The following is a 14867-nucleotide window of genomic DNA, read 5'->3' as shown; positions in this document are numbered from 1 at the left end:
GGATGTTGAGCAATGTTGAAATTTCATATGAATTATTAATGAAAATTCTGATGAAGGTAAAGCTGCAAAAAGCAAAATTCAAAACATTGAACAAGATAATTGACCCTGATTTCTTGCGCACTATCAACAACTCTATCAAGAAAAACAAGTTAATGAACAGTACTGCATTTTACTAAGCAAAGTTGAGTATGTGCACACTGGCAGGCACATGGTGTTGGGCATTGGGCTCTGTCGTGTTCACTGGCAGTCTTGTGGTTGACAATGTGTTACTGATTTTCATAATTAGTTTTAGCTTTCATAAGTTATGCTTTCTAAGCCTTTTCCAAATCAGTATGTTTGCATAAAAAATTAGATTGTTTGCTGAGAGAACTGAATTTATTGAGACTAACAGGTTGGATCTGATCTGTGACTCATCCACAGTGAGGTATGTCAGTGCAATGTTAAATTCTTACACAAACAGTAAGTGCCTGCTGTTAGTCAATTTTGCTTTGCATGTTACTTTGTACCGTGGTAGGTGTTGTGCATTTCAGAATACATTATTTTGTTGCCATTTAAGGTGCAAAACAAACCCCTTTGATTGTCACACAAATGCTTATTATTAATGATGGTAATTAATGTAATATAAAGTTTAAAGTGTAATATATTTCCTTTACTATTGCATCTCTTTCTCCCGATGCGGTTTTGAAGTGTAGTGTCTGTGTCATTCTGATAAATCAATCTAGTATGTTAGAAGAATGTGTGATGTAGACCTCAAGGCAGATTGGAATTTTTCAAGATATTTTGAGATTTGGCCTCACTTGTGGGCAAGAAGAATAAGCAGTTTGATAATTTTTAATATTTTTCACACTGTTTTATTTAGCAGAGTGTTAGGTTTTTGGTGTATCAAGTACAAAATTTAACTGCTGAAGAGAAATGCACAGCTCTTCTTTTAGTAGGAAGGTATTGGAGTTCTATTTTTGTGGTGACTGACAGTGTATAGTCTGCTTGTACATAGAGCAACTCAGAAATACAATTCAGCACTTTTTCTTGTTAAGTAGATGCATATTTTTAACTTGTATTGCTCCTGTTTCTAGTGATAGTAGTAGCAGTAATTAGTAATAATTTATGCATCTAAAGATCATTATACAATGATACACAGTCTATCAGTTCAATATAAGGAAAATACACATCATATATAAAGACATAAAACAAACATCCTTTGTTGGTGAGGATAGAACAGGTGACGCGCTAGGGCCTTGTTCAAGGAACTGTCCCTTCATTTGACAGAAGAATTAAGAAAATCCACAGAAAACATCAATCAGGTTTGCCTGGACAAGACATTAGCTACAGTTCTTCAAAATCTGTTGCTGTGTTTATACATACTTGGAACAAGTTAGCTTGATAACACAGTTTTGGGGAGGGGGGGGGGGGGGGAAGTTACATGCTACACACACTTAGAAATGACTTCAGGAACATGGTGACCATGCTGGCACACGCCCACATCTCCCTTACATCTCCATTTCTTCCCTTTTGTATGTCAGAAAAATTGAGTCAGCATCCACTCATGATGAGTGAAATGTTGAGCCCAGAAAAATGGTGAGGCGGAAGTATTATGCGGTAGCAATCAATTTATTTTTATTATTAACATCTACTTTGAGTTCTCAGATTGTCTATAGAACAATTTGTGTTTACTAATGTTTTTCCTGATATGCACTACAAATTAGTAGTTGTCATGCTCTGTTTGATGGACAAATTGTATTTTGATCAGTAAAAGTATCGACCAATTGTGTCTTGCCATATATATTTTACATTTCTTGCCATATATATAAGGGGCATTCAAATGAAATCTGATCACTAGTATAAAGTAATGGTAATGATTTAATTAACTCAAAAATGTAGTTATACACAGTACACATACTCAAAAATAGTCGCCAAAACTGTTGGCACATTTATCCTATTGTGACACTAGCTGGTCAATTCCATCCTTGAAGAAGCTAGTAGGCTGCTGTTGGATCGAGGCCCGGACTCAGTCACACACTTTGTCGTCCGTTGCAAATCGATGTCCACGAATAGCTTGTTTTAGAGGTCCGAACACATGGAAGTCACATGGTGAAAGATCGGGACTGTATGGTGGGTGTTCCAGTATTTTTAGCATTGTAAAATCTTTAGGTAGGGGGTTGTTGTGCAGAGTGCTCAGAGAGAGCGGGAGACAGGTTCCAGTGCTTGTAATGTGCGGAAGTGTGGTGTTAACGCTCTCGCAGTAGAGAGTACCATTTAGGCAGCATCATGTACGCGCGCCGGCAAGATGACTAGCAGCAGGAGGAAGGACAGTGGATGGGTGGAAGAGGCTGTATTAATTAGGATTGCCCGTGGCCCCACAAGATGCTACCGTCTTCAACAGCAGCAGCAGTTCCAGCAACACAGTTTCTTCATGGCTCCGAGTTTCGTCGCACGCACAGCACTGAAGTAAGACTGTTCATTGGTAGAAAGTATTAATGGCTAACCCAGCAGCACAACTGAATGTGATTTGATTAATGAACTTTATTTAAATAATAATCAGTTAAATTCAGGGCGATTGTGTCCTCATTGTGCCCAAACAGTTACCAAGCAGGGTCCTTGTTCCCTTTTTTCCTTATATGCTAACCGAAGTTTGAGACTCTATCACTGGAAAAATTCCAAATCTAAAGAAAATGCACAAATTAAGAGTGCAGAAGTTTTATTTATTTTACATATAGCTTGGAGCACATGGCTGTATGGTTTGGTACGTATTCTAGTATTTAATTCTGTTCAAGTCATTAAAAAAGGCTCAGTTGTTCAGACAATAACATAAAATCCAATTTGAAAATTAAGGAACTGCAAAGTAAAAAGTGCTTGCCTTTCTCTAAATTTCTTTGATGACGTTATGTTGAGGTCTCTGAAAGTCATTGTTCACGTAACGAAGTTCAATACTAACATACAGCTTAAGTGGATATTTTCCAATCATTACTCGATTGCATTTTTCAAAATTTAATGACAAACTTAATGTAAAAGTGACTTCTCAGTTTTCTTTACTCACTTAAAATTAGTGTCAAAAAAAAAAAAAAAAAAGTGACAACCTTCAGTTGCCATGTCAGTGTTTAATATTAAATGTTTTTCTTTCCCATCATCTTGTACAGGGTTTTGGATGTAAATCGCCTTAGTGGGCTGGCGATTCTAATTATTTCCTTTTTGTTCATTAGTGTAACTTTTGGCTTCATGATCAGTGGTACCCCTTTTCTGTCCAGTGTTGTTCGTGAGTGAATGCACAAAATAACTTCATTTTTCCAAATGGTAGCCCTGTTCGGTTTAATTACTTTTTTATTTTTAGTAGATTTTTCTATCAGAAAGATCAGTTGTACACTTTCCCCCTACTTATCAGTATTACTTCTTCGGGAAAGACAGCCTTATCCAATTAGAAAAATTCCATTAGGTATACATGTGATCCACGGTCATATTTTATATCGCAAGCAGGATAGGTCGATTAGTAAGGGGGAGGTTACACGTTTCCCACCAAAACTGCTGCAATGTCGTATTCACTGCATTGGCCGTGTGTGGGCGGGCATTATCATGCTGGGGGATAACGCCGTTGTACAACGTGCCTCGACATTTCGACTTAATGGCTCATCTAAGGTTCTGTAAAGTGGCTTGATAATGCTGGGCATTGATGGTGGTTCCCTGTTCCAGGATCTTGACAAGCAGTGAGTCCTTGTGGTTAAAAAAGGAGGACATCATGACCTTACCAGAACTGGTGTGCACAGCCTTTGATTTCTTTGGAGGCTGTGAAGTTACATGTTTCCACTGCTTGTTCTGATGTTTGCTTTTCAGTTCAAAATGGTGACACCACATTTCGTTACCTGTGACAGCATGCAACAGGAAGCTATATTCCTCCTCATGATAATGTTGCAGATGACTCAAAGACAGCGCCATTCAAGTATTGCGCTATTTGGCAGTCAGTTGGTGGGGAGCCCACTGTGCACAGATTTTTCGAAAGTTCAGGTGTTGATGCATTATGGTGTGGGCAGTGCCCATGCTAATACCCAGTAAGCGATGGATCTCATCCACGGTGATTGATTGTGCTGTTGTCCAAGACTGAATCATTCACTTCCGCAACCATTTCAGGTGTGATGACATGATGAACGTGTTCAGGACAAGCATTGTCTTCCAGTGACTTGCGCCCCTCAAGGAATCATTTGCGCCATACCACAACACTTGAACGACTCAGACTGTACTCACCATACACAGCCTTGATCCATCGAAACATTTCACGGCCTCCAACTCCCTCCGCCACCAAAAATCGAATCACTCCTCGTTTTTCCTGCTTACTCGCCTGCACGTTCAGTAGTGGACGATAACTTGTGTGACCACCTTCTCTTCAGTGTGAAACCACACTGGTGCTGTGCAACATCAAACGATGGGCACACGGCAGTCTCTCTACCACTATATGGCGCCACCGTACCAACAATTACGTGGTGCCACCTTACGTGTAACGCAAAGGTAGACGCACTGACCAGATTTCATTTGAATGAACCTCATATTTTACAAATGTATACGTAAGATGTATACCAACTGAATAAGAAATAGAAACCCCTGTCTTGTGAGAAAATAAAAAATAAATTGTAAAGATGAGTGCTTCTGATCTCTTCTCTGTATCGTATGTAATTTGAGGCTAGCTGTTCATTCCTTTCACAGATCTGTCATATGAGTTGTCTGTCTATGTATACTAAGTAGTCTTGAAATTTAGGGTGAAAATTTTTCTTTTTTACAGCTGATGTTTCGTAAGCTGCTTACTTTGGTAATAGTACAGAGAGACAGAGAAATTCTGTTAGGATTAAAGAAGAGAGGATTTGGAAAAGGGAAGTGGAATGGCTTTGGAGGGAAAGTTGAACCTGGCGAAACAATACAGTGTGCTGCTGCAAGGTAAAAACCGTGGTTTTGAAAACTTAAGTTTATGTCTGAGATTTATAAACCTTATGCTGAGAGGTGCCATTTAGTTTTTAATGTGTTTTCTAATTCGATAAGTGCTTCAGTGAATTAGTGTGGCTTTACCCTGCCTTGTAATTGGTTTCATTACCCTGTTTCCTCTTCTTCACACGTACTTCTTTCATGAATTCAGTGGCATGATGAAAAATAATTTTCATAACAAATGGAATTGATTCTTCAATGGATAACTGTATTGCTTAATGTCCCATAGAACACCAGGACAGCTACTTCCATTTCTATAAATGAAAGTCACAAGATGGCCTATTAGGAGCAGAACTACCAAATTATTCTTTTATATTCTACTCTATAAATGTATTCTGGCTGTCAGCATAAATTCTTGTTGTAAAAGGTGCAGTTTTCGTTAACAGTTAGGATCCACCATACAATGTCCAAGGAGTACCTCAGCTATACCAAAAATATACTATCACAACAAACATCGGAATGCTACAGTTATCACACACACTATAAAATAACATGAAAACATATTAATTGTTACTTTTTCTTATGCTTATCTGTTGTTGAACTTAAGACTGCTTGCTCATTTATATGGGGTCCAGATACAGAAATTTTTGCAACTGAAACCAGCAATTTTAGCAATAGAAAGTCTGTGGAGGAATATAAATAGCGGAAACAGTAAAACAACTCATCGTATAGTAGAGTTGCTGATAGGCACATAAACAAGACAGAGAACTTTGCTGAGCTTTCGGACAAATCCTTTTACGGAACTAAAAAGTATACGTACGTACATGTACACCTACAATGCATCATCTTTCTTGTTGACTACAGTGTATCAGCACTGCAGCTAGACTTGGGTGAGGGGTTCTGTCAGTGGGCAAGGGGAGAAAGGAGATGGGAAGTGGGTGTGTGGTTTTGATGAGCTCACACTGGTGCAGGCAGGAAGAATAATGAGAGGGACCTATTGATGTTGAGGAGTGAACTAGATGAGCAAGATACAAGGAAAAGGGAACTGCAGAGAGGAGGATGTGGGTGTATAATGAATCTACATCTACATACATACTATGCAAGTCACTGTACGGTGCATGGTGGAGGGTACCCTGTACCATTACTAGTCATTTCTTTTCTGCTCCATTTGTGGATAGAGCAGAGAAAAACAACTGTCTGCATGCTTCTGAATGAGTCATAATTTCTCATATCTTATCTTCATGGTCCTTACACAAAACATATGTTGGCAGCAGTAGGACTCTTATGCAGTCAGCTTCAATAGCTGGTTCTCTAAATTTTATCACTAGTGTTCCTTGAAAAGAATGTTGCCTCCCCTCCGGGGATTCCCATTTGAGTTCCCGAAGCATTTCCATAACATTTGCATGTTCTTCGAACCTGCTGTTAAAAAACCTACATGGTGTATATGTTCCGGGAAAAACTGGAGAATTTTTTAGGATTCCAGGGATTTTTCGTTGTTTTAGTTTTCAGGTGAATTTTTGGATTTTGGTGGTAACAACTGATAATCTACTGCAGAATAATACTGCAGCGATAAAACATAAATGAGGGAAAACACCAAAATAAAACATAAATTGCAAATAAAATGCAGCTCCCTTTACAACAACAAAACAATACGACATCAAAGTGTGTCAGAGGCTTTAGGGCAAAGACTATGCTATCTTTGTAACAACAAACTGTTTTTGATGAGTGTGAAGCCACAACTGTTTAAATGAGGTTTGTTTGAGCAATTGCCAGCGGGCTCATGCACATGCCCAGAGCTGAAGTCGTGTACAAGCAGTGCCTTCTCCTGCTTCTGGCTACTTGTAGTGTGGTTGTCAGCTGCATAAGTAGCTCCATGTGACCCATACATGCGTTTCATGATATAGCTGTTTTCTCTTCATTTACAGCTCTCACGTCAAACGCAAACACAACAATTTCTATAGTTGGGAGCTACCCAGTGAATTAAAATACTTTCACATAGTTATTCAACACTAAAACATGTTGTCAGTTTCAGTTTTCTGATTTTATTTTATTTCCACGTTATTGACACTCAAACATCAGTCACCTTGCAAAACAATGAAGTTATTTTTGTTGCAAAACAATGAATTTATTTTTGTCAGTTTACTAAAGAAATGTGGTCTTTATTATTCATTTCCATGAGGCAATCAATTTACTTGAAACAAAGTGTTCCGTGCTATTTGCTAGTTTCAACTGTTCACTGAATTTCAAGTGCACATTTTCATCTTCTGGCACATGTGGCATTGTGCCATAATAAAGAACTAAACATGATATAATACAGTTGTTGTGCTCCAAGAAGATTGGTATCCTGAAAACCACACTGAAAAGCTTAATACCAGGTAGGGCCTAAGTCATTGTGAATCTGGACATATGAATGTGCACTTTAAGCTGAATTATGGAGGCATAATCCGTATCACTTCAAAAGTAAGTAAGAAACATGTATTTTTTTCCTTTCTCCAAAAAAATTCCTGCTCCAAGGTACAGGCCTCCAAAGATGACACTGTGAACACTATTGTGAAGATTTGACTTTCGGAAAAATTTTAATATGCTCTATCTCTGTAACAGTTCTTTTACTGTCGCCTTTTGAATTTTTTTATAACTTACAGAAAAAAAATTTCAAAAATGCCAATCCAGAAAAGTTAGATTTTTCCCTGTCAATTAGTACTATGTAGTACTATATTCTCTGTAAAGGAAAGCCCCCACTTTCTAAGTTGGACAGGTTTCATTTTAAAAAATCATTTTTTTAGCTTTCAAGGCTAATGTATGTCTTCCTTGAAATTGTTTCTTACTAATTTCTTTGTTACAGTGTTTATTTCTATTGTCTTTGTTACAGTTATTTCTTATCACATTCTTTGTTGCAAATATTTCTTACACTTTGTTGTAGTTTCTTGTGTTTCTTTGATGTGGTTGTTCATTGCAGGTTTCTGTGTTGTAGTGGTTCAGTGCTAATTTGTTTACGGAAGAAACTTCTAAGAAATCTGAGACCATCCAGTGAGTTCTGCGTTTTTGTGAGGAATTTGCCAGTTGACACAGTTGCATTGTGTTTTGTGAACAGGACTGTTTGGAATATCTTCTGACTGGGACCACAGGAGAGTGAAGTGTGCTGACTGTTTGCATATCCGTAAAAGAGTGATATATAAGACAAACAAAAAAACAGACTTTGTTCAGGTTGAGTATAAGTGTTGTCATTTGAAGACTCTGTTTTAAAGTGAAGATGTTTCCAGTGATGACTTTTTGTGTTCTAAATGTTTTTTGACATAATAATGACAATGATAGTATGTGAACAAGATGAAGCCTCCCATGGTGCAGATGATGCAGATTTTGTATCAATAGAGAAAGAACTAAATACCCTGAATCAGTCAACTACAGAGGTAGATGTTAGTTATGTTAAGAAACTGTGGTCAGTGAAGTCGAGTTATGAGCTCTATGCATCAAGACAACACAGAGAAATTGCTAAAGCTATGGATGAATACAATACAGCGAAACTGACCACATTCTTCAAGGCAGAAATTCCATCTTCAGAAGAAAATTAATCAAAGCACTCTTCCACCTTTTGCCAGGAATTTTTCACAATTATCAAGTCAGTTGTTTGATATTGTGCATCCTACAGTGAAAAGGTGCAAGTTTTAACTATTATTCCAGAGACGTTTTCAAAGAAAACAATTTTGAACCACATTCCATCAGTATCAAAATACATGGTAGACATATCAAGAAATGTGAGGTCTGTAAAAGTAGTCTTTGAAAGACCAGATCCCTATTATGGTCATCCTGTAGAAGCAGCTCAAGTTCAAATATTGCAGTCATTTTATCTGGAAGATAAATGGGTCCGTTCTCACCAGAGTGCCTACAAAAAAGACACTATAACTGTAACAGTTGAAGGTCAAAAATTTGTGAAAGTGAAGAGGTACATTACTCACAGTATTAAAGAAACTTTTGCAGTTTATAAGAGCAACTATATAACTTCACATATTGGAAGATAAAATTTTATGCACTATGACCTCTGTGCGTAGTTCCACAACCACCTAGAGATGTCTGTTAATGTGTGTACTGAGCAAATTTTGAACTTTCTGTGGTAACTTTGGAGAACTTACTGGAGCACGTGACATATGACATCTAGGTTGGGTGCGTGAAGTCATTAGTAGTCTGTGACGTAAAGCGAGAGACTGGTTTGTTTCAAGACTGTGATGACTGCCCTGGAAATGGAGGATTGTCTTTACAGACACTTGGCTGGGAAGATGCAGCAGATAACTCTGCGGAAATTACATATGCGACATGGGAGGAAAATAAACTAATTAAGGAAACTGTTGCCTTTGACAATTTCATTGATGAGCGTGGTAAATGGTCAGTGAAATCAATAACACACAAGCATCTGAAGAAATTCCACCACCACCACCACCACCACCACCACCACCTAGCAGAAGTGAAAGGGTATGTACAGGCCGAAGAACTATGTTTAGTGCTTCACTGTGATTTTACTGAGAACTGGTCTGTAATTCTCCCACAGGAACTACAAGGGCATCATTGGAGTAATGATCAGGTTTCAGTTTTTACTGGTGTGACGTATTTTCAAAACAAGACCACAAATTTTACAGTTATAAGTGATGACACAGGACATGACTCGGCACATGCCTTGCTAGCAATGTGCAAATTTCTTCAATTGCAAACAGGGGCAGAGAAGATCATCATTATTTCTGATGATGCTTCTAGTCATTTTAAAAATCATTACCAGCTGTTTGAATTGAGTAAGTCACTTGTGCCAACTGATTGGGTATACAGCACTACTTTTCACAGGAAGGGGCCTTGTGATGGTGTAGGAGGCCTGCTGAAGTACCATGCTACAAAACATAATCTTTCCAGACCAAATACAGCTGCGATTCAGAATGCTGAGGATTTTGCGAGATTTGTGAAATCTTAGGCATCCACAGCTCTCATTCTTTTGTCCAAAGAGGAAATCAAAGCATTCCGTGAGCAGAAGAAGGAAGAATGGACCAAACGCCTGTGAAAGGAATTCAGAAGACACTTTTTGGACTCAAAAGTGATGGGCAAACTCATATTGCATGGACTTTAAAGAGCAAGAAAGAAGAAATTTCATTCGTTCGGGCCAACACCTCAGAAACAGCAGGATAATATTCAGATTCACAACCTGAGAAGGGGGATGTTTGTGGTGTATGTGTATGACCGTGATTGATGGATTGCAGAGATTATAGACACCAGTTATGAGTTAAACGAAATTGTAGTGAACTTTATCTACCACATGGACCAGCTGCTGGATATAGGTTTCCATCTGAAGGACAACAACAACGCCATCAGTGCTTACTTCCTGTTCACAATGTTTTGAAGATTGTAAGTGCTCCAATTCCTATTGGTTCAACAGGAAGGCATCACACTATATCAAAGGGAGATCTGAAGCAGTGGAACACGTTTTTAGTTCATTGGCTGGCTGATTTCAGTACAAAACAGAGTCGACAGAAGTTGTATAAATTGAAACCTTTAAGTCTTTGGACCTTTCATGTACATTTTGGAACCATTTAAAATGCTTGAAAAATGAGTCTCTTAGTCATCTTTCAAAACTAAAATTATGTTAAATAAGGCTAGGTTTTGATTTTTATGAGCATGTTATGTGATAGTGTGGTAATAAAACAGGTTTTATGGATGGCAAAAATTTCAGTTGTTTATAAAACCTGTTCAGCCTAAAAGTGGAAGCTCTCCTTTTCAGGGAATGTAGAACTATATGGTACCAATCAACAGGAAATAAATCAAATTTTTATGGAATGGCATTTTTGAAAAAAGTTTTTTTTTCTATAAATTACAAAAAAAGTCCAGAATACTATAGTAAAAGACCTTTGACAGATAAGTCCAAATAGAGGATTTCTTTGGAATCATAAAGCAATTATCTTCCAAATAAAAAAAAAAAAAAAATAACAAAATATCTAAAACTGTTCGAGAGATACATCATTTTAAAATTTTTTCCAAAATTCACATCTTCAAAATGAAAATGGTATACGCAGTGTCATCTTTGGAGGGCTTTATCTTGGGACTGCATTTTTGTATGGTGTACAAAATTCCAATGTTCTTGGCGAATTCTCTGATGGCTTGTTTCTTTTGTGATACAATGTATGATCCCTTAATGTTGCGTACTTATGAACATCCAGTAAATTTTCACTTGAAGGTGAATAAGCAGGCAGATTTGGTCAGTAATATTGAATAAAATATTGTGTTGAAATATACCAACAGCTTTAGCAGAATTTTATGTATCTACCTTCCGTGAAACACAATGTTTTTCGATCATAACACCTGTTTCAAAACTTGTCTGGTACTTCGTCTAGGCTTGACGATATCTCTTAATTTGTTTTATTTACACCTTAATTTTGCAGAACATCATTCTTCAGTAAATACAGACCGGCAGCACAATGTATTTTATCATTTAACTCTCTACAAGGATGTATATTTACTTGTGGAGTACAATGTAAACTGTCAATTACAGTTTCTTGGTTTCACAAATAACCTTGTTAAATTTTTTATATAGTTTAAAAAGGTCATTAAAACTTGTTGATCTTAGTTCGGTGTACAAACAGCTGTTATTTTTTATTTTTGCAAAAAATTAGTATTCCTTCTTACTACCTGTTTGCAGTACTGCATGGATGCTGCATAACAGAATTGCAAAGTATGAATAAAAAAAAAAATCTATGTTAAAATCACCATATAGCAAAATATTAGGGTACTTTTGAGTTGCAGAGTCGAGTTTTGAAATGAATATTTCTTAATTTGCATTTCTTCTTTGGATAGGATACCATAAAAGTATTGCCCCAATTACAATAAACCCGTATGTCCCTTCAGAATAACATGTCACAGTGCTGCAAGGCCATCTGATGTCCTACACACGAAATTCCAAACAGAAACGTGACAAAAGGCATATGAGGAGAGCAAACACCAAGCATGGGCTTCCTACGTCATTGTAGCTATGCCTAGCAGTAACACCTATTGTCTGGCATTCTCTGCCAATTGCTAAATTGAATCTATTTCTCAGAGGTCACAGGAAAATATTGTGAATGGTGGTTTGAAAAGTATTACTTTCAAAGTAAATTTCCTTTTATGCAAGATGAATTAAGGTGCATGTGAGAATATGCGATGAGAAAAAGTTTAGGCCCAGAAGACCAGGCAGGCATTTATGTTATTATTTAAAATTTTACTGCCATATTTGTGTTAGATACATCTTCAAGGGTGTACACGCAAAAAAAGGCCAATGGTGTATGTGAAAGGTTAGCTTATTTTGTCGCTATACTATATGTATATTAAATCAAACTGTTAACTGTTTTACGTCCTGTAAAAAAATGGGACAGTCCCCTTTTCTGGTCCAGACGTCCATTGTCCCCATAAAATGCAAATCCATTTTATGCCATAAATTAATAATGCTGATTTCTATTTAATTTATGTATAATTGTTTGGTAATGTTTGAATCTGTAATTTCGAAAATATGTTGTAAAATTACTTTATTTTCCAGGTTATCACTTTATTTAATTTTCTTAGGTTTCTGTTGAAGTACCTGTCTGCTTCCACACAACACTACAATGGTCAACAATTGCCTCCCCCCCCCCCCCCCCCCCCACCTCCCCTCCTCTCCTTTCACCACTTCCATATCTCTATTGTACTAAACCAGATTAATATTTACTTTCAAACAGCAACAATGCATACTTAGCTGAGAAGTAAAACTATTGTTTAGTGAAGGTTTAAATATAACCCATGTTTTTTTTCTTTATTTGAATATCGACAATTCTTATTTATTTTCTATGCGTGCTTGTGCCGCCGTCAGCTCAGTGGTGACTGTTGGGTGTTAAACGCTTTAAGAAGTGCTTATGATCTTGTTCAGTTTTGTGAATAATCATTTCAGTATTGTATTCACATTCAGTATTTAGAGAATCTTTCTGTTCCCTACTGCGACGCAACATTTCTTCACATTATGCACATAATTTCATGTTTTCATCTAAACTCAAGGGAAAGTATCCTTTTCTGTAAAGTACCAAAATAAATTGTGAGGTTTATTGCACATCTTGCCACAACACATTTTCCATTGCACGTGGTGGATGTTCAGAGATTTTACAGCATGAGAAAACTAAGAAACGTAAATTGGGTTCAACAGCTGCTGCAACATTGTTGAAAATGGACACCTTCTTCTCCAGTATAACATTATTTATATTAACAGAATATTGTAATATTGAAATCTTATACTTTTGTTATTAACTACTGCATTTTTTAAAATTTTGTTGGTAACTTTTACAAATTCCTTCTGTCTCACACAATGAAGAATTAAAATTGGCTGCAGCAGAAGGAACAAGTGCTTACTACACTCTGTGTCGGAGTCACAGCTATAGTTCTGTGGACTGCACACCGAAAATGATTAAGAAACGGAATGTGTTGTTAATATTATATTGGTTCCATGATGCAAAGAGCTTCTTACTGAAGAAGACCTTAATGAAGTGAATTTTATAAGCATTTCTGTTGAGACCAGAAGTCATAAATCTACTAAGTTACATCCTCTCATTGTCAGATATTTCAGACCTGAAAGTGGATTACATATACATATAAAGTTGTTAGATCTCCATGGAGTCGAAAATGACAGCATGTTCTAAGGGCCCATAATTTGGGGTCAAAATTTGTCTCTCTCTCAGCTGATATTACGAATGGTATGTTTCGTGGAGTTAATGGAGGAGGTAAAGAAAACATTTTCAGGAAATTATAAGTCTGTAAAAGTCTCTTGTAGGGATTGATTGCGTGGCACGTATAATTCACAACAGCGTAGAAACAGCAGTAGGCAAGTTACCAATTGATGTAGCAAATATTGTGTGTAAAATTTATAAGTATTTCCTTATGTGCAGTGTCAGGGTGGAACGATTAAAGGAATTCTGTGAATTTGTGAATACTGAATAGCAGCAAGTACTGGGTTACAGCAGTACAAGGTGGTTAGCATTATTGCCTGCACTTGAAAGAATTGTGTAATTGTATCCTGCGTGGCACGTATAATTCACAACAGCGTAGAAACAGCAGTAGGCAAGTTACCAATTGATGTAGCAAATATTGTGTGTAAAATTTATAAGTATTTCCTTATGTGCAGTGTCAGGGTGGAACGATTAAAGGAATTCTGTGAATTTGTGAATACTGAATAGCAGCAAGTACTGGGTTACAGCAGTACAAGGTGGTTAGCATTATTGCCTGCACTTGAAAGAATTGTGTAATTGTATCCTGCTTTAAAATCATTTTTACTGTCAGAATCAGGATGGCCTGCTTCTTTGCATTCATTTTTCAATAATGAGAAATCAGAATTATGGTTATGTTTTGTCCACTTAGCTGTCTCATTCAAACAAGCATTTTAGAAACTGAAAGGCTATTCTTATGAGCAACTAAAAACAAAGGTAAAAAATAGAAGAGAGAATAATTTTTTGAGTCTCCAAGTTAAATCCATGTTAATGAAATTGTATGAGTGTGGCCAACCAGCTCAAGATAGATTTTGTTGATTTGCAAATATGTTCTACTGTGTAGCATGACTATCTGGTTTCACACAGTCAGAAATTTCCTTATGACACTGATTTTCGTTTGTCTACTTTGAAATCAAAACCAAAATGGTCAGATGAGGAGGCCAGTATTTCAACAATACAAGACATGAGTAATGTAATCCTTGATTCTTCACTCTTGTTTGATGAATTTTGTATGGCTTAAACAATTATATTTAAAAAATTCTGTGAATGGAATTCTAACAATGTAGCAGTTCAGAATAACTGGATGGAAATTTTCAAAATATTCAAGGAGAAAAGCAATGCAGTAACAGTCCTTCCGAAGGGTTACAGAATTTATCCTTTGCCTTCCAGGCTCAACTGCACCCATAGACTGTATTTTTTCAAAAATGAATAAGTACTGGTCATTTGAAAATACCAATATTT

At 36.9% G+C, this 14867-nt stretch overlaps 1 protein-coding gene across 3 annotated transcripts in view; it reads left to right on the top strand.

Annotated features, from left to right (window-relative positions):
* The window catches only part of LOC124596121 (oxidized purine nucleoside triphosphate hydrolase-like), a 95953-nt gene that overhangs the window by 17432 nt on the left and 63654 nt on the right, over positions 1–14867 (top strand). For all 3 annotated transcript variants that reach the window (XM_047135138.1, XM_047135136.1, XM_047135137.1), the window contains one exon: positions 4763–4914. In XM_047135138.1, the coding sequence (XP_046991094.1) occupies positions 4766–4914 (149 nt within the window). In that variant the 5' untranslated portion in view covers positions 4763–4765. The remainder of the gene's footprint in view (positions 1–4762; positions 4915–14867) is intronic.

This window comes from Schistocerca americana, chromosome 2 (assembly GCF_021461395.2).
Source record: "Schistocerca americana isolate TAMUIC-IGC-003095 chromosome 2, iqSchAmer2.1, whole genome shotgun sequence".
In the NCBI taxonomy this organism is placed as follows: Eukaryota; Metazoa; Arthropoda; class Insecta; order Orthoptera; family Acrididae; genus Schistocerca; species Schistocerca americana.
This window is presented reverse-complemented; position numbering and strand designations above follow the sequence as displayed.